The 21,029-nt window shown below is 41.5% G+C and overlaps 1 protein-coding gene across 2 annotated transcripts in view; it reads right to left on the reverse strand.

Moving 5' to 3' along the window:
- The window catches only part of LARGE1 (LARGE xylosyl- and glucuronyltransferase 1), a 590,997-nt gene that overhangs the window by 227,057 nt on the left and 342,911 nt on the right, over nt 1-21,029 (reverse strand). For both annotated transcript variants that reach the window (XM_022599798.3, XM_089921262.1), the window contains exon 6: nt 8,873-9,044. In XM_022599798.3, the coding sequence (XP_022455506.1) occupies nt 8,873-9,044 (172 nt within the window). The remainder of the gene's footprint in view (nt 1-8,872; nt 9,045-21,029) is intronic.

Here is a 21,029-nt window from a genome sequence, read left to right on the forward strand (position 1 = left end):
CGTTTACTCCTAGGTATTTTATTCTTTTTGTTGCAATTGTAAATAGGAGTGTTTCCTTAACTTCTCTTTCAAATTTTTCATCATTAGTGTATAGGAATGCAAGAGATTTCTGTGCATTAATTCTGTATCCTGCTACTCTACTAAATTCATTGATTAGCTTTAGTGGTTTTCTGGTAGCATCTTTAGGATTCTCTATGTATAGTATCATGTCATCTGGAAACAGTGACACTTTTACTGCTTCTTTTCTGATTTGGATTCCTTTGATTTCTTTTTCTTCTCTGATTGCTGTGTATAAAACTTCCAAAACTATGCTGAATTACAGTGGTGTGAGTGGGCAACCTTGTCTTCTTCTTGATCTTAGTGGAAATGGTTTCAGTTTTTCATCATTGAGAATGATGTTGTCCGTGGGTTTGTCATATATGGCCTTTATTATGTTGAGGGGTTAGTTCCCTCTTTGCCTACTTTCCAGAGGGATTTTAACGTAAATTGGTGTTAAATTTTGTCACAGCTTTCTCTGCATCGATTGAGATGATCATATGGTTTTCCTCCTTCAATTTGTTAATATGGTGTATCACAGTGATTGACTTGCATATATTGAAGAATCCTTGCATTCCTGGAAAAAACCTCACTTGATCATGGTGTATGATTCTTTTGATGTGCTGTTGGATTCTGTTTGCTAGTATTTTGTTGAGGATTTTTGCACCTATGTTCGTCAGTGATATTGGCCTGTAGTTTTCTTTTTTTGTAGTATCTTTGTCTGGTTTTGGTATCAGGGTGATAGTGGCCTCGTAGAATGAGTTTGGGAGTGTTCCTCCCTCTGCTATATTTTGGAAGCGTTTGAGAAGGATAGGCATTAGGTATTCTCTAAATGTTGGACAGAATTCACCTGTGCAGCCATCTGGTCCTGGGCTTTTGTTTGCTGGAAGATTTTTAATCACAGTCTCAATTTCAGTGCTTGTAATTGGTCTGTTTATATTTTCTATTTCTTCCTAGTTCAGTCTCAGAAGGTTGTGCTTTTCTAAGAATTTCTTCCACGTTGTCCATTTTAATGGCATACAGTTATTTGTAGTAACCTCTCATGATCCTTTGTATTTCTGTAGTGTCACTTGTTACTTCTCCTTTTTCATTTCTAATTCTCTTGATTCAAGTCTTTTCCCTTTTTTTCTTGATAAGTCTGGCTAATGGTTTTCAATTTTGTTTGTCTTCTCAAAGAACCAGCTTTTAGTTTTATTGATCTTTGCCATTGTTTCCTTTTCATTTATTTCTGCTCTGATCTTTATGATTTCTTTCCTTCTGCTAACTTTGGGGTTTTTTTGCTCTTCTTTCTCTAATTGCTTTAGCTGTAAGGTTAGGTTGTTTATCAGAGATGTTTCTTGTTTCTTGAGGTAAGATAGTATTGCTATAAACTTCCCTCTTAGAACTGCTTTCGCTGAATCCCATAGGTTTTGGGTCATGGTGTTTTCATTGCCATTTGTTTCTAGATTATTTTTTGATTTCCTCTTTGATTTCTTCAGTGATCTCTTGGTTATTTAGTAGTGTATTATTTAGCCTCCACGTGTTTGTGTTTTTTACAGATTTTTTCCTGTAATTGATATCTATTCTCATAGCATTGTGGTCGGAAAACATACTTGATACAATTTCAATTTTCTTAAATTTACCAAGGCTTGATTTGTGACCCAAGATATGATCTGTCCTGGAGAATGTTCCATGGGCACTTGAGAAGAAAGTGTATCCTGTTGGTTCTGGATGGAATGTCCTATAAATATCAATTAAGCCCATCTTGTTTAATGTGTCACTTAAAGCTTGTGTTTCCTTATTTATTTCCATTTTGGATGATCTGTCCATTGGTGAAAGTGGGGTGTTAAAGTCCCCTACTATGACTGTGTTACTGTTGATTTCCCCTTTTATGGCTGTTAGCCTTTGCCTTAAGTATTGAGGTGCTCCTATGGTGTGTGCATAAATATTTACAATTGTTATATCTTCTCCTTGGATTGATCCCTTGATCATTATGTAGTGTCCTTCTTTGTCTCTTGCAGTCGTCTATTTTCAAGTCTATTCTGTTTGATATGAGAATTGCTACTCCAGCTTTCTTCTGATTTCTATTTGCATGGAATAACTTTTTCCATCCCCTCACTTTTAGTCTGTATGCATCCCTAGGTCTGAAGTGGGTGTCTTGTAGACAACATATATACATGTCTTGTTTTTGTATCCATTCAGCCAGTCTATGTCTTTTGGCTGGAGCATTTAATCCATTTACATTTAAGGTAATTATCGATATGTTTGCTCCTATTACCATTTTCTTAATTGTTTTAGGTTTGTTATTGTAGGTCTTTTCCTTCTCTTGTGTTTCCTGCCTACAGAAGTTCCTTTAGCATTTGTTATAAAGCTGGTTTGGTGGTGCTGAATTCTCTTAGCTTTTGCTTGTCTGTAAAGGTTTTAATTTCTCTGTCGAATCTGAATGAGATCCTTGCTGGGTAGAGTAATCTTGGTTGTAGGTTTTTCTCCTTCATCACTTTAAATATGTCCTGCCACTCCCTCCTGGCTTGCAGTTTCTGCTGAAAGATCAGCTATTAACTTTATGGGGATTCCCTTGTATGTTATTTGTTGTTTTTCCCTTGCTGCTTTTAATATCTTTTGTTTGTATTTAATTTTTGACAGTTTGATTAATATGTGTCTTGGCGTGTTTCTCCTTGGATTTATCCTGTATGGGACTCTCTGAGTTTCCTGGACTTGACTATTTCCTTTCCCATATTAGGGAAGTTTTCAACTATTATCTCTTCAAATATTTTCTCAGTCCCTTTCTTTTTCTCTTCTCCTTCTGGGACCAATTCGAATGTTGGTGCATTTAATGTTGTCCCAGAGGTGTCTGAGACTGTCCTCAATTCCTTTCCTTCTTTTTTCTTTATTCTGCTCTGTGGTAGTTATTTCCACTATTTTATCTTTCAGGTCACTTATCCTTCCAGTAGTTATTCTGCTACTGACTCCTTCTAGATAATTTTTCATTTCACTTATTGTGTTGTTCATCACTGTTTATTTGCTCTTTAGTTCCTCTAGGTCCTTGTTAAATGTTTCTTGTATTTTCTCCACTGTATTTCCAAGATTTTGGATCATCTTTACTATCATTATTCTGAATTCTTTTTCAGGTATACTGCCTATTTCCTCTTCATTTGTTAGGTCTGGTGGGTTTTTCCTTGCTCCTTCATCTGCTGTGTCTTTCTCTGTCTTCTAATTTTGCTTAACTTACTGTGTTTGGGGTCTCCTTTTTGCAGGCTGCAGGTTCGTAGCTCCCATTGTTTTTGGTGTCTGCCCCCAGTGGGTAAGGCTGGTTTAGTGGGTTGTGTAGGTTTCCTGGTGGAGGGGACTGGTGCCTGTGTTCTGGTGGATGAGGCTGGATCTTGTCTTTCTGGTGGGCAGGCCTGCATCCGGTGGTGTGTTCTGAGGTGTCTGTGAACTTAGTATGATTTTAGGCAGCCTGTCTGCTAATGGGTGGGGTTGTGTTCCTGTCTTGCTAGTTGTTTGGCATGGGGTGTCCAGCACTGGAGCCTGCTGGTCGTTGAGTGGAGCTGGGTCTTAGCATCGAGATGGAGATCTCTGGGAGAGCTCTCATCGATTGATATTACGAGGGGCTGGGAGGTCTCTGGTGGACCAATGTCCTGAATTCGGCTCTCCCACCTCCGTGGCTCAGGCCTGACACCTGGCCGGAGCACCAAGACCCTGTCAGCCACACGGCTGGGTCATCCTGGAGAAGATGGACTGAAGCCAGGAGAAAGCTAGAGGATAGGAGACCTGTCAGAGGGCTTGTTTGATGAAATCAGGCAAAGGATGGTGACATTCTGTACCCAGGCTCTACTCACAAAGCGGAAAAGGGTGCCTCGGGAAGCCGAGCGCACACTTCCACCTTTTTGCACTGACTGACCTGCAGTGCTGAACAAGCCAGGAAAATGCCCTTGGCAGATGTCAGATTGGGGCCCCAGGTTCAGCTCCAGAAGCCCACTTTGCTGCAAGTAAGCCTTTGGCCTCTTGGATGGCCTCTGGGGCAAGGCACTGCTCCACTCACCATACCTGTTTTGAGGCCAGAACTTGACACTATGGCAATAGGGTCTTCTTAAAGGGAAGGCTTTTGTCCTTATGAATACAAATACTATCCTGACTATTCGGCACGGCTTTCTTCCAAAAGCTTCAAATGAAGGCTGCACATTTATTATTTATGCCTTTACAACAGCTTCCCCAGATTGCTAGAATGAGATATTATTTCCAAATTTTTATGGAAAACTATGGCACCCAGGGGTCAAGCTGACTCATGATCGGCAGCCACACCTTAACTAAGATGCAGACCCTGCCTCCCAGGTGATGGGCATGCCCTCCTCCATGCCATCAGGAGGCCTGGAGGGGAGGCAGCAGGTAGCAGAGAGAGCACAGCCTCCAGAGCCACACAGTTTGGGCTCAGCCATGCTGTGCAATAGCTCTCTGATCATGGGAAGTTATTTAACCTCTCTTGGACCCAGTTTATTTTGATTTTCAAATGTGCAAAGCTTCTAGCTCAGTGCCTGGAACAGAAGAAGTACTTAGGAAACAGTAGTTACTTTCCCTTTGCTTTACAAATACTCATTTTATCCGCCTGCCTCCTTCCCATCTCCACGTGGATGCCCAGTTAGGTATATTTCAAATTTAAAAATGCCCCAAACCAAATTCCTGGTCATCCCCCATAACCTGCTCTTCTTGTGGCCTTTTCCATCTCACAGATGCCACCTCACCCTTCCAGCTACCTTGGGGCATCCTCCACTCCTATGTCTCTGCTCCCCACATCCAATCAACAGGATATCCTGACTATCTGACCTTCAAAATGTACCTCATATGATGACGTCTTTCACCCCTACTGCCGCATCCAGGTCTGAGTCCACAACATGGCTCACCTGGATAACTGCAACCATCTCAGAAATAGTTTCTGTGGCCAGGATGATCCATTAAAAATGTAAATCAGATCACATCACTCCTCTGCTCAAAGCCAGACATCAGCTTCCCATATCTCTGAAGGGAAAGACAAAATCCTCCCATTGCCCTACAAAGGTCCCCATGATCTGACCTCACCAGCCCCCGCCCCTCTCCTGGGCTCACTCTGCTCTGTTCTGAACTCCAGCCGAGTCCTCAAAGAAGTCAGGCCACATCACTCCTGAAACTTCACACTTGCTGTTCCTTCTGGCTAGGACACTATTCCTACCCTTCCTCTAGACAGCTGGCATGCCTGTCATCTCAACTTCTTCAGATTTTTGCTTAAATGTCACTTTTCATGTAAGACCTTCCATTATGACCCTATTTGAATATTAAAATAACACACGCACATACACACACACACACACACACTCACACAGAGGCATCCCTTATCTCCTTTCTCTAATTTCCACCTAAGCACTATTCACCACCTAATACACTATATATTTTATTATTATTATTTTTTGTTTATTGTCTCTCTCCCCCTATTCACATATACACTCAAATGAATAGGGACTGAACTTGATTTATTCTTGCAACACTCCCAACAGCAAACTCTTTGGCAGCTAGTAGGAGCTCAGTAAACGTGACTCCTAATTCTAGCCATCAGTGGCATGTCTGATTCTTCCTATTAAGAATTAGAGGCTCTGAAAATCCTCCAGCAGTTGGAGCAGGCTTGATAAGCGTGCATGAGGGGGGAGCATCTGCAACTTAGGTGAAGTCAGGGCTCAGGGAGCACGTGCACATCCCCAAGAGGCACATAAAGCTGCCCACGGCAGAGGCTAAGGATGGTCTAAGCCCTCACTAAACAGCCTCTTTCTAGGTTCTCCACGGAATGACTTTAGGTAAGGGCGATTTCACAGCATCCTTAAGGAGTCAAGCCTATATGGGACTGAACACAAGAGCCACTGCAGCCTCAGGCAACTAGCTGTTCCAAACCAGAGAAAAACCAACAAGGCCAAATTGCATCAACATCACTCAAAATGTTTACAGTGAAGATGTCAACTGTGATTGCCTTTATGAGAGGGGAACTCTCCCTGTTGGATCAGCGCATTCTACATTTATGGGTCTGTCCTAAGGGACTTGCTTCCTGTACCATGACCTGGCTTCTAATCATTCCAGTTTAGAAAGAAAGAACCACACACACACACACACACACACACACACACACACACAAAACAAACCCTGTACAAAAGAGTACCATATGAAAAAGATAAGAGCTTACTTATTTTCTTTTCACTTCCATATTTTCCCAGAAAAGTTAGGGTGGGCATGGGAAAACCTCAGATGTTTTATACTCCTTTGATGGTGATAGATAAAAACGGAACACAGTATGCCTTGTTTGTGAGCTCCTTGAAGGCAGGTGTCCTGTTCTAACAACAGCATCTAATATATTCCAGTGGAGCCCTGGCTAATGCTAGAAATGAACCAGTGAGAGAATGAACAAATAAACGAAGCCTATTAAATCAACTCCACGCATTCAAATTTCCCCGGCTCTGATCCTGACCCATATATTCTGCTCTGCCCCAGAAACTGCCTTGAGTCTCAGAGCCCTCCAAATCCAAATCCCTGGGCCAGCTCTGGGAGCAACAAGAGCCTCGGGCGCCTTCCCTTCCACGGATGATATGGGACGGGTACGATTTAACACCAGCATTATTACTGTTGTTATGATTGGCGACAGAACCCCACCAGCACTGTGGCAGGTCCTGGCTGGAACAGAATAAATGTGATTTCCTAGTTACAAGGCTACAATCAGTGGCCAACTGTTCCAGGGATTTTGTTGAGTTACACTTATCCAGGGGAGACTTGCAGTTCTGAATGAATATTTCAGACTGAGTTTCTTGGGAAGCAGACTCCAGGATGGGAGTGAGCACGCGGGAGGTTAACTCAGGGAGAGCTCCCGGAACAGTACCTATGGAAGGGAAGGAACACCATCAGGACAGGGCAGAGGGGGACATGGAGCTGCCAGGCAGACTCCAGGGAAGGCTACAGTGGATCCTGCAAGATTCCACATGCACCAGGCAGTCCATGATGTGGGGCGGCCCAGGAAGGGGGCATGGCCCCAGGCAAGGTGCCTCTCTTCGCCTGAGATCATCCCGAAAGGGGGCTGAGAGCTGAACCCATCTGCAGGCAATGCTCCCAGCAGCTGGAGGAATAAGCCCTTTATTCCAAAGGGGAATGTGGGCACCCACCGCACACAGCCACTACTCTTATCCGGCAAGACAGACACAATCATCACCTCTGCTGTGATACCGACCCAGCTTTAGCCCCTTCAGGAGAGATGATAACTCTCACTCCCCTTCACTGCTCATCTTATAGCCAGAACCCACTCCTTATAGCCAGTGATACCCAGTGGGGATGCGATAAGTGCCCGTTGAATAAATACAACCCTGAATACTGAACATCGGCATGAAAATAGGAATAAAATATTGGGGTTGGCCCAAAAGCTCTTTTGGGTTTTTCCATAACATCTTATGCAAAAACCCGAAAGAACTTTTTCGCCAACTCAACCACATAACTATAGAAAAACCGTCCCCAGTGAGTTCGATGTAATCGGAAAAAACAAGCAGACCTGATAGGGGGACTTGAAAAGAGATGCACGGGGAAGCCAACACACACAGGCATTCTGGTCTCAGCTCCGGGTAGAACCTTGCATCCTACCAAGCTTCTGTCCCTTTATTTGTGAAATAAAAAGACAGATCCAACCATGCTATGAAGAAGAGATCAGAAAGCTGAGACACACTCCATTTCAACAGCTTTGCTAAATGATGTCTTTACTAGTGTCATTACTGACACGAGTAAGGAAACTTTGGATCCTGGCAAGGAAAAGAGCCCGAGGGTCAGAGTGTTTCCCCCCATGGTGTGCGGAGGACTTTTTTCAATTACCCCAGAGCTGGGAGGCCCCCAGGAGGAAGCAGGCAGAGATTGGAGTGGGTGAGGAATTTACTCTTCTGTCCGTGAACGAAAACAGAAACCAACTGGAATATCCTCTGATTCATGAAAATGCTGTGATTTAAAATCACTGAGCAGTATTTCACTTTCATAGGATAAGGAGCTATAGAAAAGAGGCAGGAGGAATTTTAAACACAGAAGCCAGAGTGCAGAAGCCGGAAGAAAAAAAATCTCACTGCCATATTTATCTCTCATTGTATTTGTCTAATACTGAGAATATAAAATTGAAAAATTATGCAGTTTTAAGGAAGACCCCTGGAAGAGGGGTATTAAATAATAGTCCAAGGTTTGTGCTAACTTGCCACTTCTCTCATGCATCCCCACCAGAGTTATGTACACCCATCGGGCTCACAATTTCCCACCTTATACTGGCACATACCCTGGGGCAGTGCCAAGAGCTACAGGAACTAACTAGATTAGAAGGAACGTCTTAAAAAGCCAAACTTATATACTTTTTTAAAACGATAAACCACAACATTAATGGAAGCCATAAGGACATTTGCAAACACTCTATAATCAATATCCATCACCACCACCTCACAGGCTTTCTCGGCAATCAAAGTATCATTTGATAAAAAGAGAAAACTGATAAATGCATGTCTCCACACCAGGAAGTCAACTCAATTATCTGCATACAAAATACACACATTCGATATTTGTCTCTTACCAAGCAATTCAGCAACCCTCAATTGGGTTCTTCCTATGAACACAGATCTTACCTCTTCAATTATTACAAAAACACAAGCAAATTCCAGTTTAACATGTTTCAAATGGCAGTACTATAACTGATGCTCCACTCTATTTATAATTCCTTGTCTGTTTCATTAGAACGACCTCGTTAAGAGTTGACCTCACATTGGGAAAAGAAAAATCACTCTTCTTGACATGCTGACACCTTCAAAGATACCAGAAAAAAATGAGCTACCATTACCTTTGAACTTGTGGAACACAGCCCAGAGCTCTGCAATATCGGTGGCAAAGGTGATGTCTGTGTCAAGGACGATGACCCTCTCCAGGTTGGCAGGAAGAGTCTTGGTGAGGACAAGCTTCATCAGACCGTAAATCCCAGAGTAATGTTTGTTGGGGATCCAGGAAACTTCAGACTAGACAGGGCAGTGAAGAGCGAGAGCAGGAGAAAGGAAAAAAAAAATCAGTGCATTAATTTCTTTGTATAACCATTATAAATAGTGCCTGGTACATAAAAAGCATCGAATAAAAATTAGTTGAGTAAATGAATGAATATTTTCTTAAAGATCTGTTCATGTAACTTCATGGCATATGAAGTTCTTTTGAAAGAAAATGTATCCGAATCAAGGGAGAAGGAAAGTAACGTTCATGAAATAACTATCACATGAAAACACTATGCTCAGATTTAAAAAAAAAAAAAGATTTTTGTTATTATAGAAATTATATAGGCTCATTGGAGGAAATAAGAATATGCACAGAACAAGAAATAAAGGTTTCAACAATTGAATCCTACTATATATATTTTTTGCAACCAGTACCTAATTGTTCCTGGGTAGACATATTTCTTTCAGTCATATTCCATTTCTGTGTCATTAAAAATGACTATTCAATGGTACTGTTACGCTTATCTATTTTGTTAAAGCTGTAATGGAGCTGGCCATCACCTTAAGATCTGAGGTCTGAGGACTTCGAGTAATTCCCTCCAGTGGGTTTTATATAACTCTTTTTCACATAAGCCTCGGCCTTGGGAACTCAGCTCACTTTCCTCTCTCCCTTGAGAATTTGCCTGAACCGAAGCTTGGCAATCATCGGCCCATGCTGCAGAGCCATGCTATTTAATCAGACCTTTGATTAACTTATTCATCTCTTTTGGTTACCATCAAAGCAGGAGAGCTTGGTGGAGGCCGAACACCAGCACGTTGGGTTAAGCCATCGAATTAGACGGCTCCAGCTTCTGACTTTAGTTTTTACACACACGCAAGGCACTCAGATGCATTACAGAACAGTAGGACTACAGGAATAAATTAATCTCAACATGAGCCCAGGACTGGATGTCGCCCCAAGTCCCCGACTTAATACATAATCAATTAAGTTAGAGTGTTCAATTAGAGGTAAAGGAAGCATTCGAATGAGTTTGTATTCAGAAAGAAAATCCCAGAAAGAAAACTAAGGAATCTATAGGGGGAAAGAACGTGTGGTGAGAAGCAGATGCGTTTATCGTAAATGGCTCCTTCTCTTAGAAGTAGCATGGAACACGCTCTGCCTCTGTCCAATTCCTGCTCTTCCCCTGAGTTCCAACTTAGAAGGTACCACCCTCCAGCCACCCCTCCCCGCTGCCCCAGGCTGGGCGAGGGTTCCCAAAGCAAGGTGTTTCCCTTCTTCCAGCACAGCAAGCCATCATGCTGTGTCTAATTTCCCACGTCTCTCTCCTGCTCTGGACTGGAACTCCTCGAGGCAGGGACAATGTCATTTGTATTATGGTAACAACATAGTCATTTCTCCAAACACGTCTGATCACGTGCATGACTGCAAAGTTAGCCAGGCCTGGGTTCAAATGCTACCTTTGGCATTTTCCTCAACTAGGAGAAGAGGTGTCTGTAATTGCTAGGGTCCAGGTCAGTACAGTACACTGGAAGAGGCACAGCTTGTTGAGCCCCAGAGCCTGGGCTTTAGCACCAGTTCCACTTCCAATAAGCTGTGTGACCTCAGGCAAGTCATTTAACCTCCATGAGCCTCAGTTTTCTCATCTGCAAAATGGGAGCTTAAGACACTCACATCACAATATTGCTGGGAGGATTACAAAGCATCCAGTATACATAAAGCCCACTTCCCTTCCCCTAGTGAATGTGTGCCGGCACTACCCAGGCTCAGATGATTCAGGATTTGGAGCGTGATAAGTTATGGTACCTTTGACAGTAAAGGGGAAGTAGGGAATAGAGATAGCTTTGACAGGGAAAATAAATCACCCACCTATTTTTCCTATATTTCTATATAAAAGATTAATAAATCATAAACTGGGATCTACCGGGAAACGTGAAGCCCCCTCTGGTGGGTCTCCAAATTGGACTGCACATCCTTGGTTTTAGGAGGAAAAAAGAAAAAAATGGGTGGGAGTGGTCACCCATATAACCTTTCGGGGCACTCTCCTGGTGCAATTCACACTGCTACGGATCTCACTTCCACCCTACAATAAACTTCAGTCCAACCAGGGACGTTAAGTCTTGGGGTCAACGGGGAGAAGTCCATCCTCAGAGGCAAGGTGCAGAAACCTGGAGGGCATCATGCAGACCTACCCCAGAGTACCCTATAGAAACACCACCGCCTAGCCAGGCAATATCCTAGAGTGTTCTTCATCACTCAGCACGTGAAAGGGTTCATGTAATTAAAACAATAATAAGAATGAAAGTTAGGTTTATGTTAATGGCAAGATTATTATCCTTTGCAATGGCTGTTAAAAATTCTAAGCAGCATGTTCTGACATTTAATTAGCAAAAAAAAATCCAACTGTGCTCAAGAATACCACCTAATGTACTTACATAAAGGAACAAAAGTAATCCCAGGTTTTAAGGGTTTCTGTGTAAAGGAGGGGGTGGTGGAGGCTCTCAAGGGGAAATTCACCTTCCCAAAGTGGCCAGTTCCTTGGGGGAATGGACCCCAAGGGGAGTTTCTGTGAAGTGCTGCAAGTGATCCTAGGGTTCATGTGATGCTGGGTGGTCCAAGAAAAGTTACTCAGGAAATCTGACCAGAACAGTGACATGAGGATGGAGGTAAAGGGCTGACAGAAGACACATCCCCAAAAGTGTGTGCTTAAAACCCAGGGCGTGAAGGAAAGTGATATCTCAGGCGTGAGGCTGGTTTCTGACCTTTGATAAACAAGGGAAAGCAGGGAAAGAGGCTGGTTTTGTCAGGAAATGATGCCTATTTCTTCTTTTTTTTAAAATTTTATTTATTTTTAACATCTTTATTGGAGTATAATTGCTTTACAATGGTGTGTTAGTTTCTGCTTTATAACAAAGTGAATCAGCTATACGTATACATATATCTCCATATCCCCTCCCTCTTGCGTCTCCCTCCCTCCCACCCTCCCTATCCCACCCCTCTAGGTGGTCACAAAGCACTGAGCTGATCTCCCTGTGCCATGTAGCTGCTTCCCACTAGCTATCTACCTTACGTTTGGTAGTGTATATATGTCCATGCCTCTCTCTCACTTTGTCACAGCTTACCCTTCTCCCTCCCCATATCCTCAAGTCCATTCTCTAGTAGGTCTGTGTCTATTCCCGTCTTACCCCAGGTTCTTCATGACCTTTTTTTTTTTCTTGGATTCCATATATATGTGTTACCATATGGTATTTGTTTTTCTCTTCCTGACTTACTTCACTCTGTATGACAGACTCTAGGTCCATCCACCGCACTAAAAATACCTCAATTTCATTTCCTTTATGGCTGAGTAATATTCCATTGTATATATGTGCCACATCTTCTTTATCCATTCATCTGATGATGGACACTTAGGTTGTTTCCATCTCCTGGCTATTGTAAATAGAGCTGCAATGAACATTTTGGTACATGACTCTTTTTGAATTATGGTTTTCTCAGGGTATATGCCCAGTAGTGGGATTGCTGGGTCGTATGGTAGTTCTACTTGTAGTTTTTTAAGGAACCTCCATACTGTTCTCCATAGCGGCTGTATCAATTTACATTCCCACCAGCAGTACAAGCGTGTTCCCTCTTCTCTACACCCTCTCCAGCATTTACTGTTTCTAGATTTTTTGATGATGGCCATTCTGACCGGTGTGAGATGATATCTCATTGTAGTTTTGATTTGCATTTCTCTAATGATTAATGATGTTGAGCATTCTTTCATGTGTTTGTTGGCAATCTGAATATCTTCTTTGGAGAAATGTCGATTTAGGTCTTCTGCCCATTTTTGGATTGGGTTGTTTGTTTTTTGGTTATTGAGCTGCATGAGCTGCTTGTAAATTTTGGAGATTAATCCTTTGTCAGTTGTTTCATTTGCAAATATTTTCTCCCGTTCTGAGGGTTGTCTTTTGGTCTTGTTTATGGTTTCCTTTGCTGTGCAAAAGCTTTTAAGTTTCATTAGGCCCCATTTGTTTATTTTTGTTTTTATTTCCATTTCTCTAGGAGGCGGGTCAAAAAGGATCTTGCTGTGATTTATGGCATAGAGTGTTCTGCCTATGTTTTCCTCCAAGACTTTGAGAGTTTCTGGCCTTACATATCGGTCTTTAATCCATTTTGAGCTTATTTTTGTGTACACAGAGAATCCCAAAGATGCTACCAGAAAACTACTAGAGCTAATCAATGAATTTGGTAAAGTAGCAGGATACAAAATTAATGCACAGAAATCTCTGGCATTCCTGTACACTAATGATGAAAAATCTGAAAGTGAAATTAAGAAAACACTCCCATTTACCACTGCAACAAAAAGAATAAAATATCTAGGAATAAACCTACCTAAAGAGACAAAAGACCTGTATGCAGAAAATTATAAGACACTGATGAAAGAAATTAAAGATGATACAAATAGACGGAGATATACCATGTTCTTGGATTGGAAGAATCAACATTGTGAAAATGACTCTACTACCCAAAGCAATCTACAGATTCAATGCAATCCCTTACAAACTACCACTGGCATTTTTCACAGAACTAGAACAAGAAATTTCACAATTTGTATGGAAACACAAAAGACCCTGAATAGCCAAAGCAATCTTGAGGATGAAAAATGGAGCTGGAGGAATCAGGCTCCCTGACTTCAGACTATACTACAAAGCTACAGTAGTCAAGACAGTATGGTCTGGCACAAAAACAGAAATATAGATCAATGAAACAGGATAGAAAGCCCAGAGATAAACCCACACATATATGGTCACCTTATCTTTGATAAAGGAGGCAAGAATATACAGTGGAGAAAAAACAGCCTCTTCAATAAGTGGTGCTGGGAAAACTGGACACGTACATGTAAAAGTATGAGATTAGAACACTCCCCAACACCATACACAAAAATAAGCTATTTCTTCTTAAAGGCGTTGTTTTTAAGGAGGCATTGGGATGCTCCCGTAATGATCACAACAGAAAATACTATCTAGCATTTGCTGAGTGTTTACTGGGTGTCAGGCATTGTGGGAAGAGCTTTCTATGTGCTACCTTATTTACATCCCTTCCAACTAGTCTAAAGGTCAGATATTATTATCTCCGTACCTGAAATTTGGGGGATGAGGACCGAGTCCTTCCCCTTACCTCGTATTTCAGTCCCCCAGCCCTAGATATTCTACTCTGAAATGATGCCAGTGTTTCTTTCTTCTTCACCCTTCCTGCAGCCCCGGGCCTATTCAGACGTGCTCTCCGCTCCTGGATTAGTTACTGTAGGGCCATAGCTAAGCCCCTGCCTCAACCCAGCCAAATCTATGTTCGTCAAGAAGCAGTTTTTCAAGGCAAGTAGGTACAAAGACTTTGGAGTCGGATACTCCTGGCTTTGAAGTCTCTCTGGGCCTTAATTTTCTCATCTGAAAAATAGGGATAATAGTAGCATATCCTGCTCCCTTCCTAGTGAGTTGCTCTATTTGTAATCTGGAAGCTTTCCTCATTATCCTGGAAATATTTATTACTCAAAATACACTTCTTATCCCTACCAACATTTTCTTATGGATTACAGATCACCGTGACCCATTTTTTTAAATTAAAAAGGAAAAATCATCCTAGCCCCAGAATGTCTGAAAAGTCATTTGCCTTTAATGTCATTTCTGAGTTGTTGTCTTGGCAACCAACCTGTATGTTCAGAACATAACCGTTGAGAAATGGAGGGTGAGGAGCTCGGATGGGATGGGGACTCCGGACAGTGCCACGGGGGGGTCATGAACTGAGCATAAGCTTGGGAATCTGAATGGCCAGATTCCCACTGGTAGGCTCATCTCTCTAACCCTCAAACTCCTCACCCCTAAAATAGAGAATATAAATACAGATCCCATGAGTTTTGAAAAAGCATTAAATGAGGCAAGAGAACAAAGGGGACTGGTTCAGTGCTCGCTACATCATAAGCGCTCAATATTAGCTTTTCAATTGGTTAACAGCATGCACTCCAGAGTCTGACTGCCTGGGTTTGAATCCTGGCTCCATCACTCACTGGCTGGGTCACTTTGGGCAAGTAACTGAACCTCAATGTACCTTTGTTTTCTCGTCTGTAAAATGGGCATCCTCACAGAACATACTCTATAGGCAAGAGAACTAAGGGGACTGGTTCAGTGCTCGCTACATCATAAGCGCTCAATATTAGCTTTTCAATTGGTTAACAGCATGCACTCCAGAGTCTGACTGCCTGGGTTTGAATCCTGGCTCCATCACTCACTGGCTGGGTCACTTTGGGCAAGTAACTGAACCTCAATGTACCTTTGTTTTCTCGTCTGTAAAATGGGCATCCTCACAGAACATACTCTATAGGCTTTTGAGAATTCTGATGCTGTATATAGGTACTGGCTATTATTTTTAATTGTTAATATTGTTACCAATTATATTTAGAGCGACAGAAAAGATGAGATTCTTACCTACTAGATAAAGTCATCTGCATTTGTATTTGCCCTTGCCAGCAAAAATATGCTCCAGTTTAGCTCAGTTGGAATCATTTAAATCAGCATTTACAGAACACTTAATATGGGTCAGGTACCGAGGGGGGGCTAGGGACCAGCATCCACAATGAATAAAACATGGCTGGTGCTTGAGGAATTTATGGTCTAGTGTATATTCATTATCCCTTACTGCATAACAAGTTACCTCAAGACACAGCAGCTTAAAACGGCGATACTTATTACCTCGCACAGTTTCTGTGTTAGGAATTTGGGAGCATATCTGCTGGGTGGCTCTGGCTCAGGATTCCTCATGAGGTTGTAGTAAGGATGTCGGTTGAGCCTACAGACATCTAAATGCTTGGGATCTGCTTCAAGAAGGCTCACTCCTACATGCCTGGGAGGTGATGCCGGCTGTTAGCAGGAAGCCTCAGTTCTTTGTCACATGGACCACCCCCATAGGGCTGTCTGGACGCCTTAACAACAGGGCAGCTGGCTTCTCCCAGCGTGAGTGATCCAAGAGAGAACAAGAAAGAAGCTAGGATGTCTTTTATGACTTGGCCTCAGAAGTTACATGGTGTCATTTCTGTCACATCTTACTGATTATACAGGTCAGCCCTGGGCAACATGGGAAGGGACTAGACAAGAGTGTGAGTACCAGGGGATGGGATTATCGAGGGCTATCTTGGAAACTGGCTACCACATCTGTGATATTACGATGGTAAGAACGGGACTATGATACCTCCAGGTGTACATATAGCAGTGATCTAGAAGAAGGACAGTCAAGGTGGGGTGGTTGGAAGGGAGGGAGAATAATCAGAGATGTCTGGAAAAGATGAGCCTTACATTTGATCTTGACAAATCAGGTGAAAATTGAGTTTTTCAAATATTGGGAGAAAAGCAGGATGGGAGAGGTATTATAGTATCCGTGAAGGCACAGAGATATAAACAGACAATTGTGTGTGTGTGTGTGTGTGTGTGTGTGTGTGTGTGTGTGTAGTTACTGATATGTCCAGATAAAGCTTGAAGCTGGAAGTGATGGGAAAGGCTGTGGGGAAGGAGGAAAGGGTGAGACGTTAGAAAATACTGTATGAAGTACAGTATATGGAGAACATGTATAAAGAACTCTGGCCAATACCCTAAGGTCAGTGGGAAGCAACAAAAAGGTTTTCATTAGCAAAGACACATAATCTCAACTGTATTTTCGGAATATACTCTAGCAGCCCATAGAAGAGAAAGATTAATAGAAGGCAGTTTGATGGGCATCAAAACCTTGGAGGACGCCTACAGAAAATGCAGATTCACAGGGTCATACCCAGAGGTGATGATTCATCAGGTCTGGGGTAGGGCCCAGAAATCTGTATTGTTAACCAGATCTCCATGGAATTGCTTTTTTTTTTTTTTAACTTATTTTATACAGGAGTATAGTTGATTAACAATGTTGTGATAGTCTCAGGAGTGCAGCAAAAGTGGTTCAGTTATACATTTTCCCATTTAGGTTGTTACATAACATTGAGCAGATTTCCCTTTGCTATACAGTAGGTCCTTGCTGGTTATCCATTTTAGATACAGCAGTGGACTACACCCTAAGAAACAGTAATTTAGGAGATACAGTAGGTCCTGTATTTCTCAAGGCCTGTTGGCTCAATCATTTATATTGGATCACCAACCAGTTTATTGTTCAGAAACAAGAGATATAATAGCCCTAAACTTAAGAGTCCCACCTGAACTTGACAGGGTTGGATGTATAGGGAGAGAGGATCTTTCTCAAAGACTAACAAAAGAAAGTGTTGGTGGAAGATCGTCGTTCTTTAGATGACCCTAGGCTTCATGGCATGAAGGTTTCCTAGCTGTTCCACTTTCTAAACTCAGAAATCCCATTTCGGCAAAAGCAGCTCTAGGTCGGCTCCTGTGAAATTCTGAGTAACCAGTACCAACAGGAGAGGTAAGTTACACATTTCACATCTTCCCACAATGGAGCCTTGGAGGAAAACCTTGTAAGAGCCCTAAGTTGGTCTTTACAGGTAACAGCAATCCTACTAGGCATCCATGAACATTTATTTAGAAAATAAAACCCCAGTCCAAAGTGAGTTATCTGGCGTTCACCTGAAATGTTCATTATTCAGGAATCTACTGAGCAACCATCTTCCACAAGCATAATTAATTCGAGAATGATGACAAAGGCACAGTGAATCAAGAGGAATGTGATCACGAATCTATAAACATGCCCCTCCTCATATCAGTGGCAACAAAACCCCTTCCTCTCTCATGCCTGTCAAGAAGCATCCTCTATTTAGCTCTGTGAGGCTTGGGGGGATTGGTCCCTGGAGCATTTATGGATCGTCTGAACCTCTCTGAGGACTTTACGTTATGAAATGGAGCGTTGCAAAGCACTGGGAGTTCTGATTTGTGAACTGGACTGCTACAGTGGTTTAATTTCCTGAAATATTGCTGCCTTCTTAACTAATAGATTTTTCAACGCACTGAGGAGAAAACTGCATTAGCTCCTGAGGAGCCTGGACTTATTATTCTAGAAGCTGCAATTCTTCTTATTACATGCGCGTTATGTATTTATGTATGTCTACTGAGCACACTGTCTGACACACAGAGGCACTCAATGAATAGTTTTGAAAAACCAAAACAATACACGTAAACAAGCAATGCTTACTGGGGACCATTCCCTGTGAGGGGAATACACTGGTGGAACTACTTCATTCATTCATTCAAACATCAGATGAATGCTTGGAGGGGAATACAGTACAGTTTGGGGAGACAGAAAAACAATTTCTAAAAGCATTATTACAGCATTCCCATTAGTAGTTTACCTTGAAGGGGGCTGGAGGGGGTAGGGCAATGGAATGCGAAGACATCCAAGTATCTTTGGTGATGTTGTTCTAGTTCTAAGTCAGATTGTATGGTGTTTTATTGGTTTATATCATAGCCTCCTTATCTTCAATCTTCAACTGTGTGTATGTGCCTGCATCTACAGGACGAAATCATAAGGAACCAAGGGGCAAGAATGTGACGTAGAATGAACCCAGGAATAAAGCGGACCCAGCTAAAAGTCACAAATACACACACACACACACACACACACACACACAGCTCCTGCTAAGAATGGAGACAATAATTTTTCTAGTAAATGCAAAGAAAAAAACCACTCTTCTCCTCTTACAATAAACTACTTTTTAGCATTCATTCTTTTTTTTCTTTTTTGATATTTAATTTTTGAGATTTAATGGACATTAAACATGGCATAAACTAAGGATTTAGGTATAAAATACCTATTTTTGGAGGTGCATTTTAAGATTCTGAAAGGAAGTTCAAGATACCATTTATGTTTCCTTTCATGTTGTTCTGCTTATCTATTTCTACATTACCACCATCTCATATTGATTCTTTTTTTTTTGTATTTTATTTATTTTTTTATACAGCAGGTTCTTAATAGTCATCCATTTTATACACATCGGAGTATACATGTCAATCCCAATCACCCAACTCATCACACCACCATCCCCACCCCTCACCGCTTTCCTCCCTTGGTGTCCATACGTGTGTTCTCTACAGATGTGTCTCAGTTTCTGCCCTGCAAATGGATTCATCTGTACCATTTTTTTAGTTCCATATATGTGCGTTAATATACGATATTTGTTTTTCTCTTTCTGACTTACTTCACTCTGTATGAAAGTCTCTAGATCCATCCACATCTCTACAAATGACCCAATTTCGTTCCTTTTTATGGCTGAGTAATATTCTATTGTATATATACACCACATCTTCTTTATCCATTCATCTGTCGATGGGCATTTACGTTGCTTCCATGACCTGGCTATTGTAAATACTGCTGCAGTGAACATTGTGGGGCACTTGTCTTTTTGAATTATGGTTTTCTCTGGGTATATGCCTAGTAGAGGGATTGCTGGGTCGTATAGTAGTTCTCTTTTTAGTTTTTTAAGGAACCTCCATACTATTCTCCATGGTGGCTGTATCAATTTACATTCCCACCAACAGTGCAAGAGGGTTCCCATTTCTCCACACCCTCTCCAGCATTTGTAGTTTGTAGATTTTCTAAGGATGCCCATTCTAACTGGTGTGAGGTGATGCCTCATTGTAGTTTTGATTTGCATTTCTCTAATAATTAGTGATACGGAGCAGCTTTTCACGTGCTTCTTGGCCATCTGTATGTCTTCTCTGGAGAAATGTCTGTTTAGGTCTTCTGCCCATTTTTGGATTGGGTTCTTTGTTTTTTTAATATTGAGCTGCATGAGCTGTTTATATATTTTGGAGATTAATCCTTTGTCCGTTGATTCGTTAGCAAATACTTTCTCCCATTGTGAGGGCTGTCTTTTCATCTCGTTTATGGTCTCCTTTGCTGAGCAAAAGCTTTTAAGTATCCTTAGGTCCCATTTGTTTATTTTTGTTTTTATTTCCATTACTCTAGAAGGTGGATCAAAAAAGATCTTGCTGTGATTTATGTCAAAGAATGTTCTTCCTATGTTTTCCTCTAAGAGTTTTATAGTGTCCAGTCTTACATGTAGGTCTCTAATCCATTTTGAGTTTATTTTTGTGTATGGTGTTAGGGAGTGTTCTAATTTCATTCTTTTACATGTAGCTGTCCAGTTTTCCCAGCACCATTTATTGAAGAGACTATCTTTTCTCCATTGTATATCCTTGCCTCCCTTCTCATAGATTAGTTGAGCATAGGTGCACGGGTTTATCTCTGGGCTCTCTATCTTATTCCATTGATCTTTATTTCTGTTTTTGTGCCAGTACCATATTGTCTTGATTGCTGTAGCTTTGTAGTATAGTCTGAAGTCAGGGAGTCTGATTCCTCCCGCTCCGCTTTTTTCCCTCAAGACTGCTTTGGCTATTCGGGGTCTTTTGTGTCTCCATACAAATTTTAAGATTTTTTGTTCTAGTTCTGTAAAAAATGCCATTGGTAGTTTGACAGGGATTGCATTGAATCTGTAGACTGCTTTGGGTAGTACAGTCATTTTCACAATATTGATCCTTCCAATCCAAGAACATGGTATATCTCTCCATCTGTTGGTATCATCTTTAATTTCTTTCATCAGTGTCTTATGGTTTTCTGCATACAGGTCTTTTGTCTCTCTAGGTAGGTTTATTCCTAGGTATTTTATTCTTTTTGTTGCAATGGTAAGTGGGAGTGTTTCCTTAAGTTCTCTTTCAGATTTTTCATCATTAGTGTATAGGAATGCAAGAGATTTCTGTGCATTAATTTTGTATCCTGCAACTTTACCAAATTCACTGATTAGCTCTAGTAATTCTCTGGTGGCATCTTTAGGATTCTCTGTGTATAGTATAATGTCATCTGCAAACAGTGACAGTTTTACTTGTTCTTTTCCAATCTGTATTCCTTTTATTTCTTTTTCTTCTCTGACTGCTGTGGCTATGACTTCCAAAACTATGTTGAATAATAGTGGTGAGAGTGGACATCCTTGTCTTTTTCCTGATCTTAGAGGAAATGCTTTCAGTTTTTCACCATTGAGAATGATGTTGGCTGTGGGTTTGTAGTATATGGCC

This window comes from Delphinapterus leucas, chromosome 11 (assembly GCF_059928025.1).
Source record: "Delphinapterus leucas isolate spDelLeu-1000000601 "Yukka" chromosome 11, BTC_Dleu_Yukka2, whole genome shotgun sequence".
Lineage (NCBI taxonomy): Eukaryota > Metazoa > Chordata > Mammalia > Artiodactyla > Monodontidae > Delphinapterus > Delphinapterus leucas.